Below are 13799 nucleotides of genomic sequence, written 5' to 3' on the forward strand. Positions count from 1 at the left end.
TCCGAACGAACGAGATTGGAAACGGATCCCTCTGGTAGCACGCTTTGTTGTAAAGACAGACAAGGAATCGATGTCGTCTTCACTGGAAATTAATGCTTTGCAAGTTCAAGACAGCGCTGACTATAAATGTACAGCTCGGTACTGGGATACCACAGTGCTGTATCTGGCCTTTCTTTAATACAAGAAGCCCCGTCACTAACTCAAAGGATAAACAGAGAGTCTGTGAACTTCCAATAAATTCAAAGCACAGTCATCATTTGTGTTTGATGCACAATGATGTTTAATAACACTTCTTTAGGAAACAACAATTACTTATGGATACGTCGGAAAAGAATGTCGGTATGTATGCACATTGGAAATCTTCTAGGATTCACATAACTAATTATTTATTCCACGAGACACGCGGCATATCAATGTCCAACTATCACAATATTTAAAAGATTGTTAAATGTTGTATCATTGATTGACCATTTGTGAACGGCTGACACATTTCAACAGTATTTCAAACCATTGGTTTTTGGATTTACAATAAACACTGTGTTGGGATTGGGACGATCACATTGGCAACCATCAGCACAAATACTGCGCAACTATTTTCTTGGAAACACATGAGACTTGATCACTGACAACCGTATACTATTTAATGTTCCTGAATGTGTCGACACTTTGCTTTCAAAATTACTTATTTCAAACGGACATTTCTGGATTTATTTGTAGAGAGGTGTTCTTTGTGCCGTACACTTTGTCTCTGTTTGGGAGGAAATAATATTGAAAATAAACATGTTTTATACAAAAGAATAGTACGAAGATGGAACCACTGGTGAATCGGTAAGGATTAATGGCCAATTTGTCAGTGTTTGTTTGCGTTAGTGACAGTGTTAAACAGTGATCTGACAGAACAGTTTTTGCGCCTCAGAGAATGAGTGTTGTGTGACTGTGGTTCTTTAACGAAGACGGATCAGGAACCAAAGTAATTGTAACAAAAAGTGAGTGAATCAATAATCGATCGAAATTAATTGAAATTAAAGAAACAAAAGCAACTGGCGAAGAAAAAAGAAAAAAAGAAAAAAGAAGAAAAGAAAAAAAAAGAAAAAAAAAGAAAAGAAAAGAAAAAAAAAAAAAAGAAAAAGAAAAAAAAAAAAAAAAAAAAAAAAAAAGAAAAGAAAAGAAAGAAAGAAAAAGAAAGAAAGAAAAAAAAGAAAAAGAAAGAAGAAAGAATGATGAATGAATGAATGAATGAAAGAAAGAAAGAAACAAACAAAGATAGATAGAAAGAAAGAAAGAAAGAAAGAGGGAGAAGGAGACAGAAAGCACTTTATGTTTTATTCCACAAGTGAAACTGCATTGAGCTGCTCACAGACTGAGAGAGAAACTGATACTGGCAGCAAACCAGAGAAAAAACCTCCTCCAGCAGCGGTCTTAAAGTAAAGATATTTACAGCAGGAAACTCTCCAGTTGCCTAAACTGTAAACCCGCAGAGTTAACGGTACAATCTGACACCTGATTCTTTGCTAAACATTCCCATGATCACAGACACCCAAAGCCTCAATGTGGATAATCAGCTTCAGCAAACAAATATATGATTAGAGGAACAAATCTAAATTAAATGGTGCATTTAAGAGAGATCATGTCAATTGTGTGGCACGAATAGTCACACTGTCTGTGCTTGCATTAAATATTTTATTTGGAGCGGATATGCAGGAGCAGAGCACTGTATACTTAATCCATTCAGAATTCTTAATTTCACTGTTACAACAGTAATCCTTTTATTTGGTGAAAAGAATTTCACGTACAAATTACGAATGATGCCAAGGCCTTCGAACAGGATCCAAATGGTTTTTTCCACAGTGATTACAGGGAAGAGTGGCTTCATTTATGTGAAGAGACTATTGTCTGGCAATGTTCTCCGAAGAGCCGAAGGTTTAGAGGAGATTTAATTCAAATGTTCAAAATTGTGAAAGAGATTTGATAGGGTGGATCAGGGGAAAATGCTTCCACATGCAGTGAATCAGTTTCCAGTGGACACATGTTGAACTTAATTGGTAAAAGACAAGAGGGGAGATGAAGAGAATTTTATTTACCTGCAAAGATTTTACAATCTGCAATGCAGTGCCTAAAATTGTACTGCAAACAGATTGTATCATAAACCTCAAACGGGAATTGGAAGAAATACATTGCGACGCTAGGGGTTAAGAAAGGGATTGGGATTAGATGGACAGCTCTTTCATAGAGAAGGTAAAGGCAATGTGGCCGAGTAACCTATTTGTGTGCTAAATATACTATGATTCTAAGTAACTTGAAATTAAATCCCCACAGGATCGAGTAGTGCAGTTTGCCAGACACAGCCTCAACAAGCGGCTTTTGCTGGTGAGACCGTTTCATTGAATTGCAAATATATATTATTCAGTGAAGAGGATTTCATCATCTACTGGTACCGTCAGTCCCATGGCGAGACGCTGAAATACCTGCTCCAAAAAAATCCTCAGTAGAGGGAGGAACCCTACCAGAGATGTATTTCTGCTTCTCTTGACACTGCCAAGAAAATCAGCGTTTTAACCATCGCCGACCTGCGGCTGACAGACTCCGCTATGTATCACTGTGCACTCAGTCTGCACCACAGTGATACACGTCATAGGAAGCCTCGTACAATAACCCTCATCACAACCAAAGCTGGGAAACAGTACAGTACAGTTAGTGACAGACAGTGAATCAAACCCTCCCAACCGCCACCGTGGCTTAAAGCTTATTGAGTTCGTATCAAGTTAATCTAAAATATATTTTATTTTTACTAAACGCTAGAAATTCTGGAACGCTTCCCATCCATCTTTCCACCATGAGTTCCTCCAAACCCCCACTCCAAACCCCTGTATCCTTTTCAAGTCCCGCCTGAAAAACGTTCTTTGATGTTCACTGTTTACTTTGGCGATGGCTTTCGCCAATGTTCAGCCGATTTTAATAAATATTCGATCCACATAATGTGGTTTTTGTTTGCACTAAAAGCTGGATAACCTTTCGCATCTCTGTGCACTGAACAATTCCCTTATACTTTCTAACATTAAGTAATGAACTCATACCTATATTTGGTGTAACGCGTTTCACGGAAGGAAACGTCTCAAAGCACTTCACATGAAACACTTTAAAGCGAAGTGATTTTGTGATTGGTGGGAGAAAGACAATTTGGACACACTAAGGTCCTGCAAACATAAATAAGTGAACGGCCAATCTGTAAATAAATAACAGAGTCAGATTCTTCCCAACATTTCGCCATGGCAGGAATCGAACCCAGGTCTCCCGCTTGCAAGTGAGTCTCGAACTACAAAGCAACAGTACTCCACATTGCGGTATACTACCAGTATTGCATTAGAACGTCGCCTTGGAATATAGAGGGCCCAATTCCGGATTTGGGTAATCAACACAAAATCTTCTGACGTAGAGGATTTCCCATGACTGCTGTGTTGACTATTGCTTCCAAACCTGTGTTCAAGCCCAATTCAGAACACAAACTTTTATCTCTCAAACTCCCTTCAAGTCATTTAGGTGCCCAATTGGAAACATGGAGTTGAAAGAATTAGCGCTGTTCAATTCATTATTGTTGGGCGTTATGTGTAAATCATTCTCCCTCAACATTAAAACAATATGGGGAATTACATCCGGTCTTTGCTTCTCAGTGAATAACTTTTTTCTCTGGCTTTAGGAGCAACGAATAGAGTCAGCGTTCAACCATCATATTTGCAAGTCTCTGTTGCTGAAAGCCGGACTTTCGTTGCTGAATTTGAAACTCAATGTTTCACCACTAATCTGGATACGGGGAGGAAGAGATCCCTGGAACATTGCTTCCATTTCTCTATCTGCCCTGGCCACACACTTCTGCCAACACACACTGTGTTAAAGTCAGACTACACCACTGTACATAAACCTCCTTAGAGGAGCGAAGCGGATTCATCTCAGCACAGATGTTAGTCCAGACAGTTGACCTATTTCACAGAATGTGACTTTGCTGCTGTGTCTCTAAGAGGAAACACTTGACTACTTGCCAAACACAAGCAAAATGTGACAGAGTGGTTCGTGTACTGAACGTGTGAAAGAAATATTATTAATACTTGCACTTAACACAACGCCTTATCATCTCTTCGAAACGCCCCGAATTGATTCACAGAATCTACTGCAAAGTGAATTGACTTGCAAATTACTGACAGATACAATCACTACATGCTACGTTATATCATGTTTAATGCTATGAGATGTCCGTCTGTCATAATATATTTGATCCTTTGGGCACAGATGTCGGCACATTTTTCTCAGTGATGGTTAACTGTGCATATTTCAGTGATATACTGTGTTGCCGTTAATGTTGTTTTGTGTGAAACATAATTTAATCGTTTATTCAATTTTGTCCCTAACTGTTCATATCTACATCACACTTCGTTTCCAAATTAGACTTTTGTAGCTTCTGAATTTCTTTCGCAGATTGAAGATAATTGTCAAAAAAAACAGGGGAGAGACGGACGGAATTTTTTAATAATAGTCTTGTTACGGTTTACAATGTACATTGTGAAAGTGGCAACAGATTCGATGGTAGTTTTTAAAAAGGAATTGGAATGGAATTTACGAAGGAAAATAAAATTGCATGGATATGGGGAAAGAATGGGGAGTGGGACTCATTGTTTAGCTCTTTCACAGTGTCGAAACAGTCAGAATGGACCGAATAATCTCCTTCTCTTCTTTATAATCCACGATTCTATTGTTCTATGATGTTAATCAGAAAAAGATAATTGATTGCAAAGCATTTCGGATCTCATGGACTTTTTGCACTTGACCTATTGGACGACAGCGCAGCTCATCATTGCGGAAGTTGGAGCCAATCACCTCAAATATCTCGCAGTTAATCAATGGGCATCCAGACAAGTTCTCAGACGATGGGGGAAATTGCGATCTGGGCGACATTGGCTGCTTTTATGGCAGGTAATTAATTCAGGCAAATCGCCAATGTTACAGTCAATGTTCAAAATTGATTGCGTAGCTTTTATTAGTGGAGTCTTGTAGCTCAGTGTTTGGAGACTTGGCCTCACAAGCGAGAGCCCTGGGTTCCGTTCCCAGTAGGGAGAAACATTGGTCAAGTTTCCTTAAACCACACGCAGCACAAATACATGTTTGGTAGTCGATTGGCACATTGCTTTTTCGCGGTTATTAATTTATTCAAATAACACATTGCTGATAAATTGGTCACTTGTTCTAAGACTGTTTGTAGGTTATTGCTGTGCCCAATTGGCTGCGGCTTTTCGACTGCAAAACGTACAGTAAAATCACGTAACATTGTGTTTTTACAAGAGCTGTGAGACTTCTCGAAGTTGTGATAAGGCACTATATCCAGCGTATAGAATATTTAATAATTAAGTATGTTCAAACTTATTTTTATTTCACGCTTTTTTTCAAGTCTGAGCCGGGGAGATTATGTTACTCATTGGGTTCCTTCAGTGACTGATACAGAAGGAGGAAAGTGACTTTGGACACTAATTATACTACAACACTGAACGAGTATTGTTTATTCTGGTACCGAAAACTCTCAGAGAAACAACCCGAGTATATCCTCAGCAGCTGTACAGTTCTCCCAGAACGTAAAGCGGCTTTTGCTCAACTCGTTTCTCAGTTGAGCTGCAGACCTCGAGAACATCCAACAAATTAACCATCTCCCAGTTACAGGTGTCTGACTCTGCTGTGTATTACTGTGCACTCAGCCCCCACAGTGATGGATGCCAGAGACCACCTCGTTCAATAACTCTCCTGGCTTTGTGCGGTGGCGCTGAGGCGAGCAGTTTCTTTCCAGGAAACTTCGTTCTTTTCTCATACGAACGACGTTCACCACAACTCAATCTGTCTGCTGTAGATTCACAAAATTGTGTGTCACCACAAAGGCAGAGGGTAAAATAACCAGCGAATCGAGTACAACAGGCGAGATTATGTTGGCTAACTGCAAATGCAGCAATACAAACCATTTGAACTATTATCTTTTTTGACACTATGGAAGAAAGTGGAATGCAGAAGACACTCAAAATGTAACCGCACACATAAAAATATATGCAACCTTGTGAAGCGCTTTGGAAAGTATCCCGACATGATAATAAAAATAACAATCTCTGCGTTAAATATAAAGGCGAATCGTATCTTCGAGATATCTCAAAGCGTCCGTCGTGCATTTTGCCCGCTGACGTATCCCATATACAGCCCGGGAAATGGGTGGAATAAAAGCATTCGAAGAAAGGGATATTGTGGAATTTTGCTGAATATGTGTTGCAGCTCTGTCCTCAGAAGTCAGCGGATACAGTTTTTGATTCTCGTTCAGGCCAACACGTTGGGAAGTTTAATCACTCTACACACCTCTGTTAAACCAGCAGCAACAAAAAAAAATCAGTTTTTAATTTATGGATCTCTTTACGCGGTCGCATAATCCTTCAATTATTAAAAAGAGTAATAATGTGTTGAACACTCAATGTCAGATTGGTTGCCTGCATACTGCACGTCAATTGTCTTGATAATGATAATCCTTACAATTGCTTCAGCGCCTTAACACGACTTCGAGACCTCTCAAAACTCTTCATGGAATATATTTTGACGTGAATTAAAACTAAATTTTGTGACTGAAACAAGCCAGCCAATAGGGCACAGTAGAGACTCACAAAGAGTTGTGGCTTGCGTGACTCTAATAATATTATTATTATTTTGGAGTAATTATAATACTCAGAAAGTATTTAGTCAATCTAATATCAACCGGTTTTCGACTTACTGCTTGGTGAACAGTACGCAAATGCGACAATGTACAAATGCCAGTGGCAATAATGGCTCAATTCACTATTGCAATGTGAGCTATTCCACGGACACATTGCCCTTTGGGCTCAGAACAGCTCAACATAATTGTGAGACGAGGAATTAGTGTGTGGGAGATGGGGCTTCAGTATCTGTGGCATCACAGTGACTGACAGCGGGGTGTGTTACTGTACTCTGAGCCTCAGGTGATATAAGCCACTGGGAACCTCAACACATTATTAGTACAATCATTGCTTTACATCAAGTTTGGCATCAAATATGAAGGCAAGATTTACCTATGGCCCAGTGGTCTCTAGAGGGCGACAAGTTACTATTATTTACCAAATCATGATGCTGAATGATTTTGTTAACGAAAATGAAGACATTACACATTTTTGAAGTGTTTTGTTTTGGGGTGGTCCACAAATGCCTGTACCATTCTTAAGAGTCTCCAAACCAAGCTGAGATTCTCATGTATCCCACCTATACTTGGAAATGCCAGAGATTGGTTGTCGGTAAGGAATGCAACGCTCTGCCTGGAGAGACACGTGCTGCTTTACCAATTCCGGAGATTGTTAGCTGCTGGTTGGCAGGAACCAAGGTTTGGTGACCTCTGAGTATACGATTTGTATCCGCTGGTGTCCAACTAATTAAAACACGTAGTTGCAATTGACATCGCTGAATAGCAAACATTTCCGCTGTTTGTCCAGCTATCACCATCTTTCTCGTTAGAACTTTATCTTGCAGGATTAACAAGAGCTGAGAGCGAGGATTCCCTGCCCCCAGTGACTGGTGAAAGCCGCTGTATAAAAGCAATTGGTTGTTGTATTGAAACGCGGCTGAGATGCCAATGAGGTGACGTGAGACTGTGATTCCGCCAATGCCGACAATCACTGCGGGTTATCACCAAACTGATGCCACAGACAGCAACACACAGACTGAAGAGCAGCAATGAGGCTCTTTGCTGTCTGTCTTGTGCTGGGAACCTTTATGTCAGGTGAGGCCCTGTTGAGCTGATTCAGCGTCGCTGCTGATTGTCGAGTCCATTTCAGCAACAATTGGTGGAGTCCTGTATCTCGGTGGAGAGTGCACTCGCCTCGCAAGCGAGAGGACCTGGGTTCGACTCCCGGACAGGTTGAAACTTGTGCAAGTTTCCTTACTCGAAACGTCCGGCTCTGTTTATCTGCATTAATGGGATCTCCGTTGTTTTAGAAGGTGGGGCTAAACAGCTGTCCAAATAATAATAGTTTCTGAATTCAAGCGTTTCTGTTGGAACGGCGAAGCTCTTTTCCAGAGTCTACAGTGCATTAAAAAAGTTTAAATGATAATTCGGATACCGATTCCACGACTGGTTGTGAAACACTGCTGTGCCAATTTCGCCGACAAAGATAAACAGCAATTCACTGTACCATCTGCTCTGTGTGGTACCTGCAAACGTCTGAACGACGTGAGAATATGCTATATAAAATACATTGATGAATATTATTTCATGATTAAACAATTTCATGTGTATAGCGCGTTTCGCTTCTGGAGAACTCCAAGGCGATGGAGAACTAACTCTGCCAAAGACGGAATGCAAAATTTTCGTTCTGTTCCTTATTTGTTACAGATCTCTGTGGTGGGGACTCTGTCAGTCAGAAAGCTGCCCCAATGGTTAGGACAGAAGGAGAGTCGGTGACTTTTGAATGCAGCTATTCCACGACTGAAAGCTATTTCTATCTGTTCTGGTACCGACATTACAAGGAAAAGCAGCCGGAGTTTATAATTAGCAGATACAGTCACAGTGATAATCCCGACAAAGGAGCAGGATTTGAAAATCGTTTCTCTGCTGAGCTCCAGAAATCAAACTCATTCACCAGTTTATCCATCTCTGAGCTGGTGTTGTCTGACAGCGCTGTGTATTACTGTGCCTTCACACTCACCACAGTGATAGACTGCACTGCAAGTCTCGTACAAAACTGACTTCACTTTGTACATAGGGATGATCTGTCTGTTGAAGTGTGTGCGGAACCTTGTTCGGGCCTTGAGGCCCCGCGGGAAGCAGACGTATGTATAACCAGACTCAAGAGGAAACCACATTAACCTACATCAACTTGTCAGCTCAACGCTCACATTGTTATTTGTCACAATAAATGCAGACAGCATTTGGTAAACGAGTTATGCATTACAGGTCCACTTACTGTTGATTTATTTCGCTTTGCAAATATAATTTATTATTTTCTACAATACGTCCACGTGTTTGTCACACCTTTACGTCTAATGTTTTAAAAAAGGTCAATAAATCCACGACTCCATGTGGGGCACTGCTGTGCTCAATTGGCTATCACGTCTCAGACAGTATATAAGTGAATTGGTTTTACACTATATTCTGTGATTTGCCGTTGCGATGTTTTGTCGACATGATATGGCGCGATACCAAGTGCAAGCATAATTGTTATTATTATTCGGTGAGTTGGACTTCAATATTAGTATCTGTGGCATCACAGTAACTGACAGTGGGTTCTGCACAGTACTCTGAGCCTCACGTGATTATAAGCCAATGGAAAACACAACACATTCTTATTTCCATCACGTTTCCAATAAAGATTAATTTAATTTGGCGTCAAGCAAGAAGGCAGAGCTGTACTGTGGCACATTGGTCGCCAGAGTTCGACAAGCTACAAAATTACTTCTTGATCAGCATCGTGTTAAACACTTTAATTCACTTTGCTACAAATTTTGTGAAACACGTTGAGACCTCCCGAAGACGTGACGATGATAGTAATGATATTTTTATTTGATAAAGTGCCTCATCATGTCTTCGGGAAATTTAGAAAAACTTCACAGAATATACTGCATCGTCAATTGATTGTATATTTGTTTGAGGGAAAGACATCCTCCAATTTTTTTTGAGGAATTATTGGCTCTTAAAAAAAGCGATTCGCCAATTGATTAAAAACCGCGTTTCCTACTTACTGCAAGGAAATCAGAGGCAAATGCAGTGAGGAAATTTATCCAATATTTCGCCCTGCCCGGGAGTCGAACCCAAGTCTCTCGCTTGTGATGCGATTCGTCTAAACACTGAGCTGTTGGACACCACCGGCACCATTCAAAAATATAACGGTTATTATTATATTATTTCCATACCTGAGTGGCTTTAATGGAATTCTCAGCTAAGTTTGCATATTCGTAATCATCTTCTTGGGTTTTCGCATGTGTCAGACATACAGGTGACCCCACAAAATCATGGCCGATACGATGAGAACAAACCACAGTTAGTGAAGCAATCCACACTGGGGTCGCGTGAATGTATTTTAAAAGCTGACCGTGTGCAACTCAAAGAAGGCTTCTGTCTTCTTCGTAGGCTGTTCTCTTGTCAATTCATAACCAGCACCTTGGGATGTCCACCTACACAAATTTAATTTGTTGTTCTTCACTGGATGTCACGTCTCTGTGGTGAAAGCACCTGATGGCTGGTGTTGTCTGATACCCGTCAGTTGAGCACAACGGGCGAAATTATGACGGTTTACTGCAAATGCGGCAATAAAAAGCATTCGAACTGTCATCTTTTTCGACTCTAAGCAAGAATGTGCAATGCAGAAAACACATATAAATGCAAACCCCCACACGCAGCAATTTATACAGCATTGTGAAGCGCATTGACACGCATATACAGTATATACCTATCTACAGTCTTGCGAATCGCTTTGGAAAGTCTCCAGACATGACAGTAATAATACTAATCTTTGCATTTGATATCTCAAAGCGACTGGAATGCATTTTGACCACTGAAGTATCCCATTAAGAGCCCGGGAACCTGATGGAATAAAAGCATTCGAAGAAGTGGATGTTGTCGAAATTTACAGAATGTTGGTTACAGCTCTGTCTTCACTATTCAGAGGATCGGGTTTCGATTCCCATGGAGACCGAAACGTTGCGCAAGTTTAGTTACTCTACACGCCTCTGCAAAACTAGCAGACACGAGTAACTGTTAGTTTGTCAATTTATGGATCGCTTCCGGGGGAAAAGTACCTTAAATTACTAAAAACAATGAAAATGTGTTGAAAAGTCAATACCACATTGGTTGTCTCCATTTTATATAAGTCAATTGACTTGATAATGATACTCGATGCATTTGATATAGCGACTTAAAACAACTTCGAGAAGTCTCAATACGTTCACAGAATACACTTTGAAGTGAATCAAATCTACATTTTGTGACTGAAATAAACCAGCCAATTGGGCATAGCAGTGACTCACAAAGAGTTGCGAATCGCGCGACTGTAATATTATTATTATTATTAGTTTAGAGGAATTATAGTACCCGGAAAATAATTTGCCTATCCAACAACAACCGGCTTCTTTCTCACTGCGAGGTAAAACAGTAGGCAGTGTACAATTGCCAGTGGCAATTCTGGCTCAATTCAGGATTGCAGTGTGAACTATTACACTGGACAAATTGCCCTTTCGGGCTCAGAACAGCTCAACATAATTGTGGGGTGACGATTCAGTGTGTGGGAGGGGGCGTTCAGTATCTGTGGCTCACAGTTTACTGCCAGCGGTGTGTATTACTGTAACCTGAGTCTCAGGTGATATAAGCCACTGGGAACCACAACACATTATTACTACAATCATTGCTTTACTTCAAGTTTGGCATCGAATATGAAAGCAGAGTTGAACTTTGGCTCTGTGGAGACTAGAGGGCGACAAGTTACTATTATTTACCAAGCTTTTTGTCAACTAAAATGGTGACATTGCACAATTATTATGTGTTTTCTTTTGGGGAGGTCAACAAATGCCTATACCATTCACCATGTTTAACAATCTCCAAACCAAGATGAGATTTCCATTTATCCTACCTATACTTGGAAATGTCAGAGATTGGTTCTCGGAATGGTAAGCACTCTCTCTGCCTGGAAGGACACGTCCTGCTTCACTAATTCCGGAGAATATTATTTGGTGGGTGGGAAGAGCCAAGGATTGGGGATCTCTGAGTGTGTGATGGCTATCTACTCGAGTCCAATCAGTTAAAACTACATAGCTTGCAATTGACATCTCTGACTAGTAAGCTTTACCGCTGTTTGTCCAGCTATCATCTTCTTTCTCGTTAGTACTTTATCTTGCCGACTTAACAAGAGCTGAGCGGGAGGATTTCCTACGCCCAGTGACAGGTGAAAGGCATATGTATAGGTAATTGGTTGTTATTTTTGAAACGCGGCTGAGATGCCAATGAGGTGACGTGAGACTGTGACTTCGCCAATGCGACAATCATTGCGGGCTATCAGCAAACTGATGGCACAGACACAACCACACAGACTGAAGAGCAGCAATGAGGCTGTTTGCTGTCTGTCTGATGCTGGGAACCTTTATGTCAGGTGAGGCCGTGTTGAGCTGATTCAGTGTTTCTGCAGTTGGTCAGTTCCATTACAATAACATTTGTTGGGAGAAACCTCAGTGGTATCTCAATGGTTAGAGAACTCTCTGAGTTCGATTCCCGGGCAGAAAGAAAACTTATGTAAATTTCCTTACACCGCAAGTAGACACATGCCTCGATTGACTCAGCTGTAATTAGGAACTCCTGTGCTTCGTAAGTAGGGGACAATAACCATTCCAAACCATAACTCCATTCAAATATTTTTTGCTACATATCTGAACTATTTTTCAAGGAAAATAATCCATTATGGAGTGGAGTCCTGTAGCTCAGTGGTTAGAGCATCGCTTTGCAAGTGAGAGACCTGAGTTCAATTCCTGGCAGAGGGCGAAACCTTGGGCAAGTTTCCTTACTCCACACAGAGCATAATAATAATCCTCCAACACCAAAAACAATAATAAATTGGTCATTTTCAATCCACGACTGTTTGTGGGACATTGCTGTGCGCAATTAGCTGCCGGCGATCGCCCAGAAATATACAGTCAATTCACTTTACAGTGTGTTCTGTGAAGCGCTTTGGGACGTCCTCCCGATGTGAAAGCGCTATATCAAATGCAAGGATTATTATTATTATTATTAATATATTATTTGATTTAAACAATTTTTGGTAATACATACGACGACTGTTTTTTTTTTCTGCAACGCTTTGCGCAATTGGTTGTCGTGTTTTGGTCAAAAAATATACATAAATTAACTGACACCATATAATGTGAAGCGCAGTAACAACTCACAACAAAGTGAAAATGGTTCATATACAATAGAATGATAAATATTATTCCGTTATTAACAAAGGAACTATGTATAGCGTATTTGTCGTCGAGAGGACGCTCAAGGCGCTGACAAAACATTTCGGGCAACGAGTGAATATATTGTCGTGCTCTTCCATGTTTATTACAGATTTCTGTGATGCGGACACTGTCAGTCAGACTTCTGCCACGATGGTAAAAAGAGAAGGAGAATCTGTGATTTTCCGATGTAGCTATTCCACCACTGAAACCTCCTACTATTCCACTGTACCGATATTACGGGACAAACACCCAGAGTTTGGAGATATTCGGCGAATGACAATCAACAGAAAGGAACAGGATTTGAACATCGTTTCTCTCTCAGCTGCAGAAATCCAATTCGTCCACCAGTTTATCGATCTCTGTGCTGGTGTGTCTGACAGCGCTGCGTATTACTATGCTTTTAGTCTCACCACAGTGATAGACTGCAATGCAAGTCTCGTACAAAAACTGACTTCAATTTGTACATAGGGATGATCTGCCTGTAACCAGACGGAGAGGAAGCCACATTAACCTCACACCAACTTGTCAGTTAAAGGTTCACACCTTATATGTTACAATAAATTCAGAACCCATGAATGCTTGAGTTTATGTATTGCACGTCCAGTTGCTATGATTTACTTTGGTCTGTCAATGTAATAAAACAAATCATGTTTCTTTTGTTATTACTTAAACGGAACCTGTGGCGGAGTGGAAATAATTCTCGACTCTCAAACTGGAGGACCCGGTTTCGATCCCGAGCGTAGTAAGCCTTTGGCAAGTTTCATCGCTCCTCACACGGGCATTTGTTTACAGAGGAGTGA

The 13799-nt window shown here is 40.6% G+C and overlaps 1 gene segment (V, D, J or C); it reads left to right on the top strand.

Moving 5' to 3' along the window:
* Nucleotides 1–314: 314 nt before the first annotated feature.
* On the top strand, nucleotides 315–8763 carry LOC121852822. The segment is given in 3 exon segments: nucleotides 315–339; nucleotides 2317–2367; nucleotides 8411–8763. Coding segments are annotated over 3 exon segments (429 nt in total).
* The last annotated feature ends 5036 nt before the right edge of the window (nucleotides 8764–13799 follow it).

This window comes from Callorhinchus milii, unplaced genomic scaffold (assembly GCF_018977255.1).
Source record: "Callorhinchus milii isolate IMCB2004 unplaced genomic scaffold, IMCB_Cmil_1.0 Scaffold1420, whole genome shotgun sequence".
Lineage (NCBI taxonomy): Eukaryota > Metazoa > Chordata > Chondrichthyes > Chimaeriformes > Callorhinchidae > Callorhinchus > Callorhinchus milii.